Genomic DNA, 20,912 nt, shown 5'->3' with positions numbered 1-20,912 from the left:
TCTTGGTCTGTTATGGGACGTTTATGGAGTAGGAAGGTATAAGGAAGGTGGTGAATGTTGGTGTTATGGTGACTATAGGCTGAGAAAGGTTGTGAGTGAGCTTAAGGGAGCTTGGGGAAGCTTAAAGAAAGCAAATAGGGATTGAATTTCTGCAGAGTGTAGTCAATGATAGAAATTTTTAGAGAGGCTTCCTCCTCCCTGTGGGCTGAGGTGTGTATCTTTTTATAATGGAGCTTTAGAGAAGCATTAATTAACAAGAATCCAAAAAACATAGGTCTAGTTCAGGGGAGTCTTGATAGCTGAATTAAAAACCTGGATTTGGCCTAAAAATGGGAGATTTGCTTTTGGGGCTGCCTTGCTTCTTTGGGTAATAATGGGATTTTGGAGTGTTTGGGGGTAATCTTGCATTAAATGCTAAGATTGCTGAGATTGTATTTAGCCAATGGGATTAAGGCGTGTATCAAGAACAAATCCTAATGCTGCAACTGAGATTTGGTCCCCCAAGAAGTGAGATTCAACACTCCAAGCCAGGTGTCAAACTCTAAGTCCATTTTAGGGGGTTCCGCTGGAGATCCCTTTATGCCCTCCAAACCACATGTTCCCAATTTTTCTCCTTTAGGATTCATGGGCTTGGTACATGAATCATGTCTTGAACGTTTTTAACATTTATAGCATCAATTTGTTGAAGTTTGGATAATTTGGTTTCAGCTCCCCTTTCGCAAGAGGTGTAGTCTTGAGGAAGATGATGGAGTTTCATCACTCTTTAGACTTCAGTTGATATGATAGCCCTTGGGCACTGTTCAAGTCAGGCAGAAAGTGGCAGAAAGCTAATGGGACAACCCCTAGTTCATCCTCAAAGACTTGGTTCTCTTGTAGGAGTCTCTAGTTGCTCTTTTTGGTTAGGAATGAACAAGGGCTGTTTGCCCACTCTCCTTTGCCTCCTGCTGGTGTTTTTTGCTTGGGCTTGCTCACATGGGCTGGGTTATGTGCACATATTGCCATGGGTTTTCATTCCTCATGGATTTTTATTAGTAAATATTTTTGGGTTTTTCATAAATACTTGCAATGGGCCTTTGGGCAATTAGTTGTTATGTTTGAAACAATAGGACAAGTTTCAAAATACTTTTGTAAATAATATTTACTTTGATGAATTCCATGTTGCAATAATGTTCATGGTTTCTAATAATCGCATCATAACTTAAATGATGATCTTGTGGGTTTGAATGTTTACCATGAGTGTCGAAGGCGTATATTATGGATGTCGCAATGCAAATGATGTCCGTGTATTTCATGGGTTTATAATATGAGAACATAATTTTCAAGATAACTGCCAATAAGTTTTTTTATAAGACGATTGCCATGGTTTTTGCCATGGTAATATTTTACCATGATATTTTTTCTTTGCCAAGTATTAATAATCTTGGGCTCTTTTTTGACAAAATAGTGCCAATGAAAATTGGGCTTTGATATTGCCAATGAGAATTGGGTTTTGATTTTGCTAATGAGAATTGGGCTTTAAATATCGCCAGCGAGAACTGGACTTTGATATTGTCAATGAGAACTGGGCTTTGATGTTGCCAATGAAAGTTGGGTTTTGATGTTACCAATGAGAAATTGGGCTTTGGATAAATAAATTGCCATGGGTTTAAATCATGGGGCTTTAATCATGGATTTGAATTCCATTGATAAAATTGTTTTGACATGGACTTGAATTATGGGCTTTTCAAATATTGACAAGCATAAGTATTCTTGGGTTTTAAATAATATAGGATGTGTTTATTGGGTTCATAGGGCCGGTATTGAGCTTAACTAAATAATGATAATAAAATTGGATAAAATATGAGTTTTTGGGCTTTTTTGTGATATTTTATATCATAACCCAATTTAGATGATGAGATATGAAACATTTGTGATTAACATAATAATAGAGCAAAAAATATTTGGGAAAACCTAATAACTTATTAACGGTATAAATAGGTGGTACTCAAATAAAATTAAGTTTTAAAAAAAAAGTACCCTAACACTCTCAAATGGAAATTATAATCGTATGTGGATTATCATATCAAATATCTTTCTTGACTTAAGTAACTACTTGAAAATTTTGACCATGAATAATTTGAAATCAAGTTATTGATCCTAGAAAGTACTAACACTATAAAAACTTTTTTGAAGAATTGAAGTTTATCACAAAATAATGAGATTAAGTTTACTTATTGTGACAAGATTTGTTTTGGTATTTGGCTATTATCTATTTGATAAATATACGAAGTTTTAATTGTTTGTCCTCGCATTTTTTAGCCATCGGAGTTTTCTTGGTCACTTCACTTTCGATGGTCTTGGTTGGTCTGAGGTCTTTTTCTTTAGTAAATGACCGATTTTAATTAAGTGGTCCAGTCTATTTGGTCAGGAGGGTTCATCACCGACTTTTGAGTGCTATTATTCTATGTCATAACATATCTGAATGTAATGGTCTTATTAAGGGTTGTAATATTAATTAGTTTGAAAAAACTTAATATCTAAAACATGTAAATATAAACATAGAAAAAAAAATATAAACAAAGAAAATGATGAAGAATGATAAAGAAAACATTCACGCACACTTTTAATTTTTACCAAAGGGAAAAAAATAATAAAAAAAAGGAAAGCAAAAGATGTTTCCATTGACTATGTGATTCCACCAAAATATACACGTTTCTTCAAGAAAGAGCTTTCTTTCTGGAAGTGAATGATGGAATATTCTTGACAAGCATTTGTAAACTAATCTACATTATTAGTGCTTAAAAATTCTGATTACATTGGGGAATTTGAATCTTCAACTATGAAAAGTTTATCATTATCTCTAATCACTTCAATAGAATCGATTTCTGCTCCTTCTCCATCCATTACCAAAGCATTTCTTGCATCAAACCCAAACTTTTGACCTATAAAAGTTGATTGAATACACTAATAAGGCCAAATTGGAACCATTCAACCCAAAAAATGGGGTCAATCGGAACCTTATATGACTTATATATATACATATATATATATATATATATATTCTACCATTAAAAAAAAAAACATAATATGTTAAGATTCTAATGAGTTTGTGAAGCATAAAGTGAAATGCTAAAAATGAGACATATGATTTTTATTTTACAAAAATGTCCTAATTTTGATAAATTAAAAAAATCATGCTATTAGGTCTTATCAAAATTTTCAAATTTGTGAAAAAAAAAAATGCTTAGCATTAGTACTCATGAGAATATATATGTACCTGCAATGGTCTTGAGCTGCTCTAGTGAATCTGGCAACTTAATTAACCTCCCAGATTCCATGCAACAAGTTTCTCTCCTCACAACTGGATTGCCTCTATAAATGCTCACCCTTGGAGTACAAATAGGTCCACTGGGTTTTTTCCATTTGCAATTTTGCTCTCCTTCATCATGCCTCCCCAAAAGCACTTCATTTGGAATGGTATCATGTACAACAATCCGGTGCCCAACCTCTCTCTTTTGCAGCATTTCGTTTAGAGTCGTCGAAGGAAACTCATATGAATTGACATCAATAATGTCTGCACCATTCATCATAAGTAGATTTACCATGTCCACATTTTTTTTGGCCATGGCAATCTGAATTGCAGTGTACCCATGGAGATCCTTTGAGTCCACACTTATTCCTTCTTTCAATAGTTCCTCCATCACTGTTATATTATCTCTTTTTGCAGCAGTGCATAAAAGATCACCAGCAGTGTATGGATCACGAACAGCAGCATATTGGTAGAGGATTCGGAATATGGAACTGTGCTTCGATGCTATAGCATCCCATAATGCAGTGTTGCCATTATTGTCTGCAAGAATTTAACCAGAGATAAACTTAAGGTAAGCAAGAATTTAACTAGAAAAAGAAAATGGAAGCATGTTAAAAAGCATTGGATATTACCTCGTACATGTACGTTGCATGCATGCTTAAGGAGTACAAAAACACAATCTTCATGCCCTTTTGATGCTGCTATGTGCTACAAGAATTTTAATAATAATAACAATCAACATCATCATCATCTGATCAATATTCTTATGTTGCATGTTCATTTATTTTATTTAAAAAAAAATTTCTACATAGTTTATATATATAGGTAATCTAATTAAACACTAGCCACTTTCCATGTGCTATATAAATGGTGTTTCTTAATTTTATGGAATTTGAAGTACTTGAATTTTAAATTTCTCAATTTTCCTTTATTACCTTAATTGTTAAATTATTTTCAATTAGATTATAGAGTTATACATATTTTTGAAAGTATAAAAAACGAATACATAAAAAATTCTATTATATATATATATATATATATAATAGAAAAACATACCAATGGGGTTCTTCCTTCAGAATCTCCAATATCAGGATCAAACCTTGCCCTGAGAAGCTCATCTAGAAAAGCAGCATTGCCTGTATCAGCAACTGTCAACAAGTTGGAATCCATGTTTGGGTCACCCTCTTCTTCCCCATTGTCCACATTCAAATCTCCAATACTTAGATCCTTTAGTTTTTTTTGATGCTGCATTACACCATATAATAAACCTGCTTGAGTCCTTAATTAAAGAGAACAAAAGCATAGTTATCAAAAGCGCGCAGGAGGTAAGAATATTTCTCAAAAAAAGAAGCAGGATGTAATATATGCTCTTCCAAGAATCAGGTAAAGATTAAAAGTATCAAGACCTTTTTATTATGTTGCAAAATTTTCCTAATAAGGCTGTGTTCGTTTCCTAAAAACTATAATCTATTTTTCCTACTAAATTATTTTCTTTAAATGTATATTTCGGTAAAATTTTTAGATTAAATTATATGTTATACCATTTAACTTTGATATGTTTTCAATGCAACTAGTCCTTTAAGTTTCACTTTTTTTTTTCTTTTTTTTTCCTATCCTTAATTTAACTGATTATATTCACTTCCGTTGTAGACTTGTAGTTTTGCCATCCAATTTGCAGCATTAACTGAGATGTTTTGAAATGTGGAAAAATACTAAAACTAACGGCAAGATTAGATGAAGGTAGATGAAAAAACTAAATTGAAAATATATTAAAGTTATAGGATTAAAACAAACTTAAAGGACCAAATTTAAAATAGGTCAAAGTTAGGGTGTAATTTGTAATTTAGTCATTTTATATTTTCTTAGTTTTCAATGTGTATGAATAATTTTTATGTGAAAATTTAGGGAAGAAAAGAACGGCCTCGTTTGGGAGGAGGGAATGGAATGGAATGGAAAGGAATGAAAAGAATCATTTTAGAATATCCTTTCATTCCCTTGTTTGGGAGTTTTAATGGAGGGAATGGAAAGCTCATTCCCTTGTTTGGGAGTTTAAGTGGGAGGGAATGGAATGGATAGAAGGGAACACTCATTCCTCTCTATTCCCTTAAAACCTCAAATTTTCATTCTCCCCAAAATTGGGAGGAATGGGAGGGAATGGAATTAGATTTAATGATTTTTTTACTAAAACTCCCAAAATACCCCTATATATTCAACTCTTTATTTTAAAATAGGGGTCTAATAGTAATATTATCAGAAAATGATTCCATTCCATTCCCTCCATGTTGCTCCCAAACAAGATTAGTTACATTCCATTCATTTTCATTCCTTTCCATTCCTTTATTTTAAAACATCCAAACAAGGTTACTTAATTCCATTCCATTCCATTCTTTTCCATTCCTTTCCCTTACTTAAATTTAGTTCATTCCATTCCATTCCTTTCCATTCCCTTTATAATCATTCCATTCCATTCTATTCCATTCCCTTATAAACTCCCAAACGGAGATAAAGGCAATAAAACCCTCCATGTATAGAAGTTTTGTTTACCAAAACATTTCAAAGCACATTAGTAACCTGAAAAGTGTCTATTAGTGCTTGCAAGTAAGTGTGTTCCTAAACTGGTTGACTTTATTATTTCCAAGAGTTTTTAAAGTTCCTTTTTTTTTTTTTTAAAGGTGGAAAATTATGATTTCTCCGAATATATATTTCTAGGAAAAAGTTGATTTCTACAATTGAAAATATAGTTCTAGGCGAAGCTAATTGAAGAGGCATAATAATTAAGAAATGTTGTTTAAGCTTTTTTGATAATCATGTTGTTTAAGCTTGATAAGAAATAACCCATTTATATAAACAGAGTCTTATGGATAAGACCTTCTAAAGGGGAAAAAAATCGAAATGTTGAAAGAGAAAAGAGCTTTAACACATGTTCTATCTAGTTACTGACCTGAAGGATGTTCTTCAACATTCTCTTATAGTCTTCTAGTTTAGTATGGGTTGTATCTAATAGAGCAGAGGTTTTGAGACTCAAGAGTTGTGAAAGTGTCTTGGTTCGATATGTATGGCTTTGAGGTCTACAATAAAGTGCACCAACTTCTCCAAACATGTCTCCAGAATGCAAAGTCCCAACCACTTCTTCTTTGTCATTCTCACAATTGATAATTTCAACTTCACCTGATACAATTATGTAAACATCATCTGGTGCTTCATTTTGCATTATAACATCCTCTCTAGGTGGTATGTACTCAGCTTTCATTTTGGCAACCTATTCAATTTCATCATACCACATGTTAGTCAACAGAGCAAGATTGGCAAGATAAATCAACCAAAATCTTGTATACTTTGAGATTTTATTAGGATTGGCTTGTATGTTTGTTTGGAAAATACTAAAACTATTATAAATTTTACTGCAAAAAGAAGTTTGTAAATTGACTTGACAATGAATATGATTAGTGCCACTTCAATAACATAATAAATGAATTTTTATTTATTTATTATAGTACTACTATTACTACATTTGAGATCTTGATAGGAAGTAAAACGAATATATAGGTCAAACATAGGCGTAGTGTGTGTGGAGAGAATTAAATCGATTTCACTATACTATACAACATATTAGAGAATATTTATAGAGAAGTTAGTCTAACCCTATTTTGATCCTAAGTACAAGCTTGAAAATATCATGGTTTTAACAGCACATTTGGGCCCAAACACTTCTCACACATAGAAAGGTCTACAATATATACATGCAAAAAATTTCTTTAGATGGAAGATATTTTAACTAATTAAGTTTAATTAGTTTAGACTTGAACTAATTTTTTTTTTTAACAGCATCAAACTATATTTTCATACCATGTTCAACAAGTTTTCCTTGGAGATGCCCTTAAAGAGATAGACCTTCTCCACGGTAGGCAAAAATAAATGCTGGAAAATGTTTTTGCAGATAGATTGTGGTAGCTGTCCAAGTAGGTGTTGCTGGTTTAGGCTCTCAGCCTTAAACCTCAAGCACATATAAGCCAGTATTTGTACTTTTAACTTTGCAGGCAAACGATTTCGGCATCCAAAATTTGATGCTGCTTCAATGCTATTTCTCTGCAATATAAGCCAGTCAAATTCACCACCACCACCGAGAAACACAAACCAATAAATTATGTAAAATGTATAGTGAATTTGAAAAGGAACAAAAATCCTCTGTTTCACTCTAAGTATTTCACTTCATACCTCACAAATTCCGATATGTAATGTGTTTTTTCATTTTTCTATTTTTTGGGTTTTTATTTTATTTTTTTATAAGGAAAAGATTTTATTCATGGTGGGACCCACTATTTATGTGAGAGGAGGGAGTACGTATTTATAGTGCTTCGGGTACCTAATAATTTTCCTCAGTTGTGATACAAATTAAGTATTAAAAATTTGAAAGTATATTGGAAAATTATTAAGTACTCCCAGAGTACCACCATTCGTGTGAGAGGAAGGAGTACGCATTTATGGTATTCTGGAAGTATACAATAATTTTCCAAGTATATTTAGTGCTATGTCATTAAAATTTTAAATAATACGTTTCTTTGTATACTATTAGATTTAAGAAATAAAATTTTAAATATGAAATGAACTTTTCTCGCACTTTTAATAAAATGGAGATAAACTTATTCCGGCACGATAAAATAGGAAAAATAAATTTAAAGAATGAAAGCATAGGAGGTGTGAAATAATAGTACTTACAAATTCCATAGTACGACGAGTTCCTTCAACCACTAAATTTGTCATGTTACCAATTATGTAAGCTGTTAGGCCAAGGTTGAAAAGCATGTAGAAAATAATAAAGACCATTTCCACAGTGTTTTGTGCATGGAGGTCTCCATAGCCAACTGTGGTCATGGTGGTAATGGACCAATACATGGCTGAAATGTATCGTATCCAAAGGCTTGTTTCTTTAAAATTTGGGTTCAGAACTCCAATCCATGTCTTTCCTTTGTGAGGGTACATGTCAGCTAGCTTGTAGTAGAAACACCCAGCACAGTGCATCGTAAATAGTGTCACCTGAAGCCAACAATTATGCTTACTACACCAGAAATAAAAAAGCCACCAAATATTCTTGTGCTTGACTATCTAATGTCATTTTTGTTGTTTCTGTTGTTCTTATTAGGTTATTAGCATTCATGGAAAAATATTGTAGCAAAAAATTGTACAGAGATTCGAAAGTGAGAGAAAAAAAAGGAACATAAAGGTTTATATAGCTCAATCTGATAACCTATATTTGCAGTGAAAAGTCCTCAATGATTACCTGTTATCTATTAACCACTATAACAATGAACCCAATAAAGGGTTAATATACTAAAAAATACTAGACTAATCCTAGCTTAACCATAGATTTACCCAAGATCAATTTACTTGTCCTACAAGTACATGGACTAACAATTGGCATGGGTCACTTGATCATTAATACTAATATGTCTTCTTCTTTTTTGAGAAACATACTAATGTATGTCTAACAACAACATTTATGATATCCAATAGAATATGTTCCATATATAATTATATACACAGTTTAACATTTTTTTAACACCTAAATGATGTAATATGTGGAAAATGAGGGAAAAACAATCCTTAAATTGTTATAATAGGCAAATCTTGTAGGTTTAGATTAATGATTCAGGCTTGCAAATATATCATATATGTAACTTACAGATAGTAGCCTAGCACATCGGACCCAGAAATAACTGAACCTGATGTCCTTCTCAAGCCTATCAAGATTAAAGAGCCAAAGCAAGTTAATTTTAGAATATGCGTGTCTAATTGTGATTTTTAGGACAACACTAATTACCTGGTGAAGAGTTGCTTAACTCGTCGGAGTCTCCAAAATCTTAGCATGCCCAAGAGTGAATAAGAGAGACCCATTTCTCTGTTGCCTGTGATTAGGTATCCCACTAACTCAAATGGGACTGTTGATGCCACATCCATCAAGAACCATGTTGATAGATACCTAGGATATATATCAAGGGTGTCAATCAGTTAGTCCTAGTGATCATCATCTTCAACACAATTTAATTATTGGGGTTCCACTGATTTTAACCATTGGATTGTTGGTGAGCAAATGGTTTATTAGACTTAAGACCTAAATTTTTTCAATCCTTCCTTTGGTAGATGAATTTGAACCTCCAATACTTTAGGAACATAGGTTGTCCCCATTAATATTATGATATATATACTGCTGGTAAATGAACTGTAAATAAACTGATGTGATAATTAATATAATTGATGTCACGTTAATAATAAAATAAATCTATGCTTAAATTATAGTTTTTTTATTATTAAATTTAAAAATAGACACATCATTTATAAAACTCAATTGGCCAACATTGGTCATATCACATTGAAGATTGGTCACCTCACGGCCTAAATCAACCATTCAATAGTCATGATCGGCTACTCCACAGCCTAAATCAACCACTCAATAGTCATGATCGGCTACCCCATGGCTAACCTCAACCACATGGTGAAGACAATAATTAGCGATCCTTGTGTTTAGAGAGAGAGAGAGAGAACAAAATGGGGAAAAATATAAGTTGGATTATCAAAGATTAAAAAACACATCCACAAATGGTTAGTTTTGGTTTGGTTGTTTGTACTATAACTAATGGTTTTTTTTTTTTTTTTTGTCTAGCTACAAGCTAACCCAATATTAATTCCTTAATTGGATTGGGCTGTCAAATTTTAGTTAAATCAACCCGATTATTAGTCCCTTACTAATACTAAGTTTACATATCTAAGTCACTTTACACTATTAACATTTTCTTTTTCTATAAGCACACACGAAATGCCCTGGACTGGTGTCTACTCTACTCTCATGTTATCTTTTGTTTTGCATGCTAATTGCCCATTAAAAATTTATATCTAATACAACCTCTTGACAATTAAGTAATTAATTAACTATTTAATATATATATCTAAAAATTCAAAAAAATTTTAAAAATTTATCTTTAAAAAAGCTATGTTTTTTTTTAGAGAGTTTCAACTTATGACATCCGCTTCTAATAATAGTTCTTTATTATCAGACTAAGACACCAATCGATATTTGGTATAGGCGGAAATTGAATCTTAAATTTCTTATTCAACCATAAAAAATTTTACCAATTAAGGAAACTGGACAAAAAAAGAAAAGAAAAAACCATGTTAAACCACCTTAAAAGATCATTATTTTCTTCATAGTTATGATATTCTTTAACACAAGTCAAGAGTTGCTTGAGGGCTCAACACCATGATTGCCATTGCGAATTTTCGAAAAGAATTGTAATTTTGTATCCACCTTATATTTTCAATTAATTGTACCTTGTTTGCAATGATTGTACTTACTTTACATGTGGGTCATGATCTGGGTTAGGATTTATAATGAGAAAAGTACTTTAGAAAAGGGGTCCAATGCAGTGAGCGTCACTCTTTCGTTAAAATTATGTTCAAGTTCTTGATTATTGTACCCAAAAAAAAAAAAGATAAATAAAAATAAAAATCGAATATTATGAAAGTTTTCCCAACATGCAGTACAATTTAACGTGTAATTTTTCCGTGTCAAAATTAAGATAGTATACCACTTATATATAAAATAATAGTGGCTGTCGCTATATCCTAAAGCTAATTAAAGGGAAGTAGATTCGTAGAATCAAACCTTTTTTTTTTTTTTTTTTTAGAAACATTGTAGATATATATAGATTTTTTTCTTCTTGTTTTTATTGACTAAAAGTGGAGTTATTTGGCGAAAGCTTTGTAACTTAATTGATACATCTCCATATATAAAGTTCTTGAAAATTTAAGTAGGAAAAATATTTGAACTACGAAATTAGCAGTATATGTATATTATAATTATCTCAAAAAAAAAATGGAGTTATTTCAAACATTTTGTCTTTTTTTGATTATTTGATGATTGGGAGTGATGAGACTTGATCTAGTTTTTGTCTATAAATTTTTTTTTTAATTAATGTTTGTCTATGAATTCATAATAGTAGAATAACGTAAAGAATAAAACTCCTCTTTAATAATCATATTCAATATTATCTTCTTTCTAAAAAAAATTCAATATTATCTTTACAAGTAAAGGAACATACTATCTTCCTGACTTCCTTGTTGGGGCCATTAATGCCTCAAACGGTTTGTCTTTGTAATTAAGGACAAAAAATCATTGACTGTCTCATGTTAATTATTTTATTTTTTTTGATGAATACTGTTGAGATTTGAGACTATCTTATGTTAATTAACATGAAACATGAGACTACCTCATGTTAATTATGGTCGCAGAATCGCGATTCAGATCAATAGATCATATGATCTTACTTGGTCAAAACAACTGTTAAAATATATATATATATATATATATATATGAAGGCTAAAGCATATTTCAAAATAAAACATTACAAACACTTTATATTCAAAAAAAAAAAAAAAATTCCTCTCAAATTTTCCTCAAAAGCAAGAATCCAATCAAATGTAAACTTACACAATCAAAATTATAAACTTAGTTTTGTGAACTTAATAATTTTATAATGGTGTTATTAAGGGCTCATGTGTTGAACTTTTGATAAACTTAATAATTTTATTTCTTGTTAAGCATTATAGACTTGTACATAGCTCAACTCAATCACTCTTTATTATTTTTAACGAAAATATCTAATGTTCAGATTTTCATTAATTATTAAATTATAAAATAAAAATAAAAATTATTCCTCAAACTATTACCCTGCATGCCACATAACAACAACAACAACAACAAAAAAAAAAAAAAAAAAAAAAAAAAAAAAAAAAAAACCTACTAAATGTGGTAGATCAAATAATAAAATTAATCCTATCAAAAATATATATATATATATCTATTTTACATTCAAAGCTCGCATTTAATAGGTTAGTGAATGCGAATCTTGTCACTATCATCTTTTCTATATAATAATGAGTTTGTAATAAAATTATTTTTTTTATAGCAAAAATCTATGAAAATAATTACACATGTCAGAAAGCCAATTTAAGCTTCTCCCGTTACCAACTAAATGGTATTCTTATTCCAAATTTCCAATCATCAATATAACAAGCACATAATCAAAAAAGTAAAAATGTCAAAATCAAACTTTATTTCACTTTATTTTATAATAAGAATAGTGTCTAGACAGCTCTATGGATGGGAAATCAGTCTAAGACTCAAAACTCAAAAGTGGTCAAAAAAAAATTATTTATTTTTTAATTGTACACTACATTTTTATTAAAGTTTTGAAACTTTTGGCTAAGATTTTTTTTTTCTTTGTTTGAGATGATTGGCCAATATTGAGTCAATTTTTCTTTGTTTGAGATGATTGGCCAATATTGAGTCTCTATTAGTCTATTAATAGAGTCTCAATATTGGCCAATCATCTCAAACAAAGAAAAAAAAATCTTATTCCATGTTTCTCTTTTAAAACCAAGCATACATTACTCAATATATAAAATATGTAAGGCCAATAAATTTTCTGCCAAATTAATTTTGATTTGAAAAATAATTAATACTGTACACTAACCTCTTGGCAATCTTTCCAGAGTCACGAACTAGAAGCTGAGTTCTTGAATCAATATATGCAACGAAAAATGTCAAGACAATATCAACCCCAAAAAATAGATCGACAATATTGTCTGCAATCCACAGTCCTCTCTCGGGATAGAAATTGAGAAATGCAACCTCAAATGGGTAAACCCATGCTGAGTAAGCAACCAAAAGCACCATAAATGCCTCCCAAATCCTGCACACAACATGTAAATACCACTTTTATGAAACCCACTATCCATAGTATTAGCTTGCCTTTTACTTTTTCTTTTTCTTTTTTTAAATAAAAATTATTTTATTAAAAAAATAATAATTAACCTTAACCTCTAGTACCCATTAGTACAGTTTTTATTTTATTTTTTTTTATTTTTATTTTTAAAAGCTGTTTGAAAAAAAATGTATCTTTGAAAAAAATCGGATTTAAAAAAATTATACTTTGAAAAAGTGCAGCATTATTACGCTCTTCGAAGAAATCCTTAAAAAACATAATAAAACCAAAAAATTCGTCATTTTCAGACTTGAACATTAAGCTAGTATACGTAGCTATTTTATTTACGTTACTAAAAGTGGATTGAAGGTAATATAACTTATATTTCTCTCCCACAAAAAGGTGACCCTTTTGCTAATTTAGTACTTACCATTTTATTATATTAATAATAGTCGATTTAGTTTGCTTCTCAAAAAAAAAAAAAAAGTACTTACCATTTTATTATCAACTAAAATAATTATCAGTGATTATAACTTAGTTCACTCCATTTATTATAATCCTATGACTCTAGTCCTCAGTCCAACAAAAGCTGATGAGTTTTGTTGAACATGATTACTCAGTACGCGGTAGCCAAGTTAGCTAAGCATGTTTAACTCTACCTACCTAAACAAAGCGAATGCTTTTTTCTTTTTACAATTAATTACAAGTTTACAGCAAATTTCATAGAAAGAATCAGATAATGTCATTAAATTACATGACTCTCGATTAAATTCACATGTTTAAATCTATGTCACGTGACATATATATACACAAACGTACGTACGTATATAAAATGTAATTGTTCAAAACAGTTTAATATATATAAATGTAAAATATATGGCCATGACATGAAAAATGTACATGAGCCCAGAAAAACCAACAAACAAGAATGGAATTTTCTTAGTTTTTCATTCATCCAAAACGAAGAAGAAAAAGAAATCATTTCTTGTTATGTTGGTAATTTCTTGAACTACGTACCTATATCTTGAATCCATTGGCGAAATAATCCGCCCTTTTGACTTTATTTGATTTTGATTATAACTAGAAGCACCCAATGGAGGAAGGATGATCTTGGACAAGTTACGCATATTGAGAGGTGATGAAATATCATTTTCTTCATGTTGTGAAGTTTCCAGCTCGTCGTGTTGGTCTTTCTGGTTACCCCTCTTCATGTTAGAGGAGGCTAAGTGAAGATCATTTGGACTAAACTTCATCTCCATTTTCCAAAACAACTAGTCTTGGTGTGTTTTTGAAGTCAAATATGTATAGGAATGGACTCTAAAGAATCGTTTTGAAAGAGAAAAAGGCCAAGAAGGAGGGAAACAAAAGAGGTTTGTGATGAATGGTGATGGTATTGTTGTGTGTGGAAGAGTAGGTTGTGGCCCTCCCAAGCCTCAAGAAGTACTATTTAGCTGAAAAAAGTTGAGGTGTAGAGAAATTAGTCCTCATGGGAAAACATGCATTTGATCAATATTTGCTTTGTGATTGTGATAAGATTTCAAATAGAAATGGTGGGGGTGTGAAATTTTTGGCCTTGTTCATGGGTAAGGACAATAAGGGCCCTCTCTCTATCTATCTCTTTCTCTCTCAATATAATTCCAACTTTATTGTGTGATGTGCCAGAAAACCTTTTTTTTTTTAATGTGTATGTTGCATGGCCACAATTAATTGGAAGAGATATGACTCCCCACTAGAAATATGGCCACCAAGGTGAAGATTCATCCTTTCATGGGCATCACAGCATGTCAGCAAGTAATAAGCTTCACTTTATTTAATTTTGACATTAAAAATGAAATGAAAATTTCTCTATTAAGATAAAATTGCTTTTTCTTCTCCCACAGACCCGGGTCTAGTGAATAAGACGTCATTATAGCTATGCTTAGGTGAAATATGCTAATTGAAGTTGTCCTTCTACTCATTTTTTTGTTCATCCAGAAAAAAAAAAAAAAAAAAAAAAAAAAAAAAAAAAATGCTTTCCATGCTATTATCAACAGGATATTTTTCTCTTTAGTTGTTAATTTGTTATGTTGTTAGGGTCTTATAGAATTAGAAAGGGTTTGTATGAACTTATTTTTATTTTGTTTAAAAATTCAATTGTGTAAAAATGAGAAGCTAATTTACATAAAAAATGACAAAAATATATTTGATAATTTTAAATTAAAACAAACAGAAGCTAATTTACACCGACAGCTCTATGACTATCTTGGTGCTTCTGACCCACACCAAATTTTAGGCTTTCAGTTAGGTTAGTTTCCATAAAACTCCAACTCCTGCAATAAATGTTATTGTCAGTGTAACAAATACTTTATTCACGTTTTAATTCGAGTCACTGCAAAACGCGTTTTAGTGGGGGGCAGCCTGTTTTGCAGTTCTGCACAGTTGCTTAATAAGTTGAAGTGTTCAATATGATATCGCTCTTAAAAAAAATAGAGCTTTTGGGTCTGTTTGGATTGAGTTTATTTTTGTTAAAATTGAAAATATTGTAACAAAATAATTTTTAAATGTATAAATAGTACTATGAGACCCATTTTTAATGAAAAAATTGTCGAAAAGTGAAATTTGTGGATCTATAATTAATACACAGATGCACTGTTCATCGTAGAATAGTCATCCTTTGTGGCTACTGTTCATAAACAGTAGCCAGTAGCCATACTCCCAACTTAAATGCATGCAAAAAATTAAACAGAAAAAACAACGCGAAGCTGAAAACGCAACGCATTAAACGCCGAATCCAAACGGCTTCTTTAACTGTAGATCTTAGCAGTGGGAGCTTGGGCAGTTTGGCAAAAGAGTTTAAATATTAGTTTTTAAAATGGTTTGAACTTGTCGTTTTGATATTATGCTTCTAATAATATATATTTATAAAAAAAAACACACACACAATTGAATGTTTGGTATAAGCATGTGTTTTTAAGAAAAAAAATGTTTGTTTTATGCATTGTGAACACAATTTTCATGGTTGCATTTTCTTTGTAGAATACTTTTACTTCTACTTACTCTTACTTTCTAATGCAATGATGACATTAGTACCTTTTTTTTATGAATATTGTCAAAAGTAAGTTTTGCAATAAAATATAGTTTTCTAAAGAATTCTTTTATTTTGTGCATTAAAATTATACAGCATTTGGTATAGAAATTACAAATAAATGATTTTTGCAATTAAAATAACATCAAATTCTATTTTGATAGATCACAAATAATTGAGTACAAATGCATTAATAAAGAGTCAATCATTATATATTTTGATTTTATTTATGCTAGTTTATAATCTTGTGCATATGCATGAGTATAATTAAAAATAATCACAATTATATGGTTTAAATTATTCATTTTTTTAATAAAAGTTTAAATTATAAATGGTGTTAGCTTACACCTTTTTTAAATCATTCATTTCTTAAATATATAATGGTTTCTGATTATATATATACACACGCGTGCGCGCGCACAAACACACACATATACATATATTTAATTGAATTTAGACTTTTCGGTTTTTACACCTAATAATTTGTCACAAAAATTAGATGGATACGTTGCGCAAAATTGGACTCCCACTAAAATCCAATTTAGAATCTAATTTGATTTGAACTCTTCAATTTTTACACTCAATAATTCACTTGACACAAAAATTTAAAATTAGATGGAACACGTGGCGCATAATTGAGAATCTAATTGAAATCAATTTGAATTTTCTTTGAACTTTGACTTTTAATATATATATATATATAAATTTTGTTAATATTGAATGAATTCTAATTTTATTTTTATATATTAATTTAGTATTAAAATTTAATATATTTCTTAATTTTAAATTAAAAAAATTATTTCATGCTTTGGCCCCTCCAAAGAAAAATCTTGGCTCCATCCTTGTGAACCATGAAATGTAGATATATATTTTTTTTCTTTCAAAAAGCTCCAAATCTCAATTTTTTAACTTAAAACTCTTTATTGAAATTGTCAACATTTTAATTAAAAGAGTTTTAATAGGCTTAAAGCACTTTTTGACCCCTAAAGCTCTATTATTAAAGCTCTTATTACGCGGTCGGTAGGATAATATAATTTGAGCAAAACATGTGCATAATAATTGAGAGATCATTGTCAAGAGACTTGGTTCAATGTTATTGTCAAGTTTGTGAAGGAGGATGACAAGAAATTAGGAATGGTAGGTTACTCATATGGTCTCTTAAGATAATTGAGATGGAATGCCTCCCTTTGTGACTTAAGACTTATTATTGGATTAATGGACCTACCATAAAATAAAATTAAAAAAAAAAAAAAAAAAAAAAAAAACAAATTTGGTAAAGTTTCATTGTAGGGATGTCTTTTTGTGTTAATGAAACACTTTTTTTTTTTTTTTTTTTGAAGTTAAATTCATTTGTTGCATCAAGTGGAAGAGAGGAATTAAAATCATGGTTTTAATCATTACGAAAATCGGAAAATGTCACTGAATTATAAAACACATGATATAGGGACATTGGATCCCCATCAAACGTGTACTATATAGCTAATTCTGGATTGAGTATAGTTTGGTTTTATTTGAACCTACTAATCTGCTATCTAAACCAATCATGTTAGGCTGGGATGTTAGCAACTAGTGCCAATTGAAACATATTAAGTTATTGATTGATTTTCATTTCTCCTTAGTAGTTGGATTTGGCAAATATATCAAAATCGAACTTCACATTCTTTAAAATCCCAAAAGTAATTTTATAATTGATTATGTACTAAATTTCAGAATATTTTTTCTTTTGATAAACAATATCAAAGAGTCTGTTAAATATCATTACTCATTTTGTTACAAAACTTAGTTTTGATAATATTCATGAATTAAATGCTTCTTCTTTTTTTTTTTTTTTTGAGAAAAGATTAGAAACATTATTTATAAACTTAAGTTTGTACAATCAATTGCCAAAGCAGCAACAAAACAAGAGAGTAGATCCTCTAACCAAACATTAACATTACAACAAAACCTAGCATATGAAGCTATTAACCTAGCTACTCGATTCTCATTTTTATGCACCAAAACAAACTCCACACCGTATAACACATCATGTTTGCGATTACTTACTGATTCCAAATTCTTATTTTGAAGCCTTAACTTGTGGAACAAATTAACCTTTTTATTTTTTACTTTTTTAGTTTAGAAATCCTTATACCTAATTCTCACCCCAAACTCATTTCTCGAGACTCAAACTAACAAGCACATAAATAACCTCAAGTCCTCATGGCAAGGGGAGCTACCATTCCGCCCAACATAGACCATGATAAAACAAATTAACCTTTTTAACTCGTAGAGTCGTAGTGTTGGCATGTTAATTTGATCTATACTATATCCAATGAGGCATAAAATCAAGGAATAGTCAAAAGACAAATTGTTAAAGGTAACACATGGGTTTTTTTTTTTTTTTTCCCTCAAATGTTGAAGGAAGTATTTTTAAGTTTTAACTTTTATCTTGTCCATTTCTTAAATAAAATTTTTTAAAAAAATTTAAAAAAAAAAAAAAAAAACTTTTTATTCTGTCCAATGGGCCTTTCTTGTAATAAAGGTTGAGCCTATTTCCATCTCTGAGCTTTCTAAGTTGGTGGCTAGATTGAAAGCTAGTTATGCACGTATGGTCCATTCAATGTTATGGTAACAGTAAAATAATGTTCATTTAGCAACCAAGAAATGCCAAAAACCTTCCTTTCTCTCCTTTTTCTCTCCCACCCAAAAAGAGGGTAATTGATTATCACTTTTATTTTTTTCTCCCTCAAAATATATATATATATATATATATATATATATTAAACTTTTGCCATAAATATTGACTATATTTTCTCCCACAATCTTTTCCAATCATATACAAACAATACTGAATACTATTATATTTCACTATCCAGAAGAAACTATTATGGTGGGCGTCCCCTCAAAATTGACAGATACACCTACGCCGACCTCTTTTATTTATAATTATCATATTATTTATTTATAGATTTAAACAGTCAAAAACAATTCAACAAATTTGAATTATTTTTCTTACATGGACAACTGTGGCATCTTTGACCAGTACCATTAGCTAGCACAATGTATAAAGACATGAATCGTGTGATTTTTGGTCTCTACTCTCCAACCTATATTGGAGAATTATGGAACAATTCAAATGATCATTCATGTTTATTTCTTCTAAATCATTTAATGAACAAGTTACATAACTTTTAAATAGATGACGTGATTAAAACTATACAAGAACAGTCATTCAAGCCGTCATATATATAAAGAATAGAAGCATCGTTTGGAGGAAAATTTTGTTGGGAATAAATTTGATCTAATCACAAAAGTTACTTCTAACCAAATTACTTTTGATACTCTTGATTTTATTCACATTCCACCCTTTGTTGTCTTCAAGTTCAATAGTATCACTAACTTTTAAATTCCCTATCAATATTCCTCATATTTTCGTTACTATTGTAAAGGTGCAGATAGTTATCAAAAACCCAATTATCTATCCAAAGTAAGGTATCTTTTCCTTTATAAACTGGTCGGCTAATACTTTTACAAATAAGATTCCCTGCCTTTAAAGTGTTTATCTAAATCCGAGACTTATCACAGGCCTTAACCAGTAAAAAAGAAAGGTTAAACTTTCTTGTATATTTTCCCCTAATCATAGTAATAATCATAGTATAATCCAAAGTTTGTAATTACCCTTTTTTTTTTTTTTTTTTTTTTGAGAACCGAGACCGTTAGCCTGGAAATTTATTAAGAAACCAAAACTAATTACATCAAAATCTCTATCTATTTTAGCATTCCAAAGTTTGTAATTACATTAACTTAAGAGCATTCGCATCGGCTCGTGTAAAATTCTCTATCTATTTTAGCATAAAAATATAATTTTTCTATTTTAAACAAACATTTTTCAAAAACACCTACGTCAGATTATATATTATATATTTTATTTTATTTAAATAATCATTTTTCATTATTTGCTTATTATTATCTTCATAGAGAGATAGAGAGGGAAATTTGATGAGACAAAAGGTGAGAGAAAAAAAAAATTAAAATAATGATATATAAAGCTAGAATAACCGTATATACAGTTATTTACATAGTTACTATAATAATTTTGTAAATTTGCAGATCTTTAACTTAACTAATGATGGTGATTTTGAAACTTAAATATTTACATTTGACACATTTTTCTATTATACAATCACTAATGCAAATGCTAAGTAATGGCTTTCCAAGCCAATTTGATATTATAGCTTACAGTAAAGATTCAAAATAGCTTATAAAGTTTGCATAATACCATTGCAATATTGCAACAAAGAGGGAGTGGTTAAAGCTATGGGCGTTGAGATTTACATCAAAAAAAAAAAAGAAAAAAAAAAGGTGTTGCCGGACAGCTTTGATTGTAATGACTACCACATCTAAAAATGCAATGATGGTGACAACTAAAATTCTCCACTCTCTAGTTGAACCTGCCGGGAAGCTCACTTTAAAAATTGACAAATGCACCCAAGTTGATATGAAAAGGGCCCATGCTCTTTAATTTTGTTTATTTTATTTTATAGCTTTTATAGGACATGGAAAAAAAAAAAAAAATCCTTTTATGGTACAGTTCTACCACATTTTTTTTTGTTTGTGTGTGTTTGTGGAGATTGGTACAATTCTACCATAGATGCATGCTGTCTTTGTCATCTAGAGATTTGTTCATGTAATTCCCCAATACGAATAAGATCAGAATATAGGAATCTCAAAAGATTGATCGGATATTCGAAGAGATTTGGATATAAAATACGTTTGCAAAAATTAATACACTTGCAAGTTGCAACCGAACCTTGTGGGTGTA

The 20,912-nt window shown here is 30.3% G+C and overlaps 1 protein-coding gene across 3 annotated transcripts in view; it reads right to left on the bottom strand.

Annotated features, from left to right (window-relative positions):
* Positions 1–14,583, bottom strand: part of LOC126715895 (potassium channel AKT2/3) — a 66,061-nt gene extending 51,478 nt beyond the window's left edge. The window contains exons 1-11 of one of the 3 annotated variants that reach the window (XM_050416741.1): positions 14,065–14,577; positions 12,817–13,035; positions 9,108–9,266; positions 8,970–9,027; positions 8,006–8,323; positions 7,136–7,375; positions 6,231–6,548; positions 4,346–4,534; positions 3,922–3,997; positions 3,257–3,829; positions 2,631–2,921 (exon numbers count right to left, since the gene is read on the bottom strand). In XM_050416741.1, the coding sequence (XP_050272698.1) occupies positions 2,791–2,921; positions 3,257–3,829; positions 3,922–3,997; positions 4,346–4,534; positions 6,231–6,548; positions 7,136–7,375; positions 8,006–8,323; positions 8,970–9,027; positions 9,108–9,266; positions 12,817–13,035; positions 14,065–14,306 (2,523 nt within the window). In that variant the 5' untranslated portion in view covers positions 14,307–14,577 and the 3' untranslated portion in view covers positions 2,631–2,790. Of the gene's footprint in view, positions 1–2,630; positions 2,922–3,256; positions 3,830–3,921; positions 3,998–4,345; positions 4,535–6,230; positions 6,549–7,135; positions 7,376–8,005; positions 8,324–8,969; positions 9,028–9,107; positions 9,267–12,816; positions 13,036–14,064 lie in introns of those variants that run through there. The other 2 variants (XM_050416743.1, XM_050416742.1) reach the window with 2 other exon arrangements.
* Positions 14,584–20,912: the final 6,329 nt, after the last annotated feature.

This window comes from Quercus robur, chromosome 2 (assembly GCF_932294415.1).
Source record: "Quercus robur chromosome 2, dhQueRobu3.1, whole genome shotgun sequence".
NCBI lineage: Eukaryota > Viridiplantae > Streptophyta > Magnoliopsida > Fagales > Fagaceae > Quercus > Quercus robur.
This window is presented reverse-complemented; position numbering and strand designations above follow the sequence as displayed.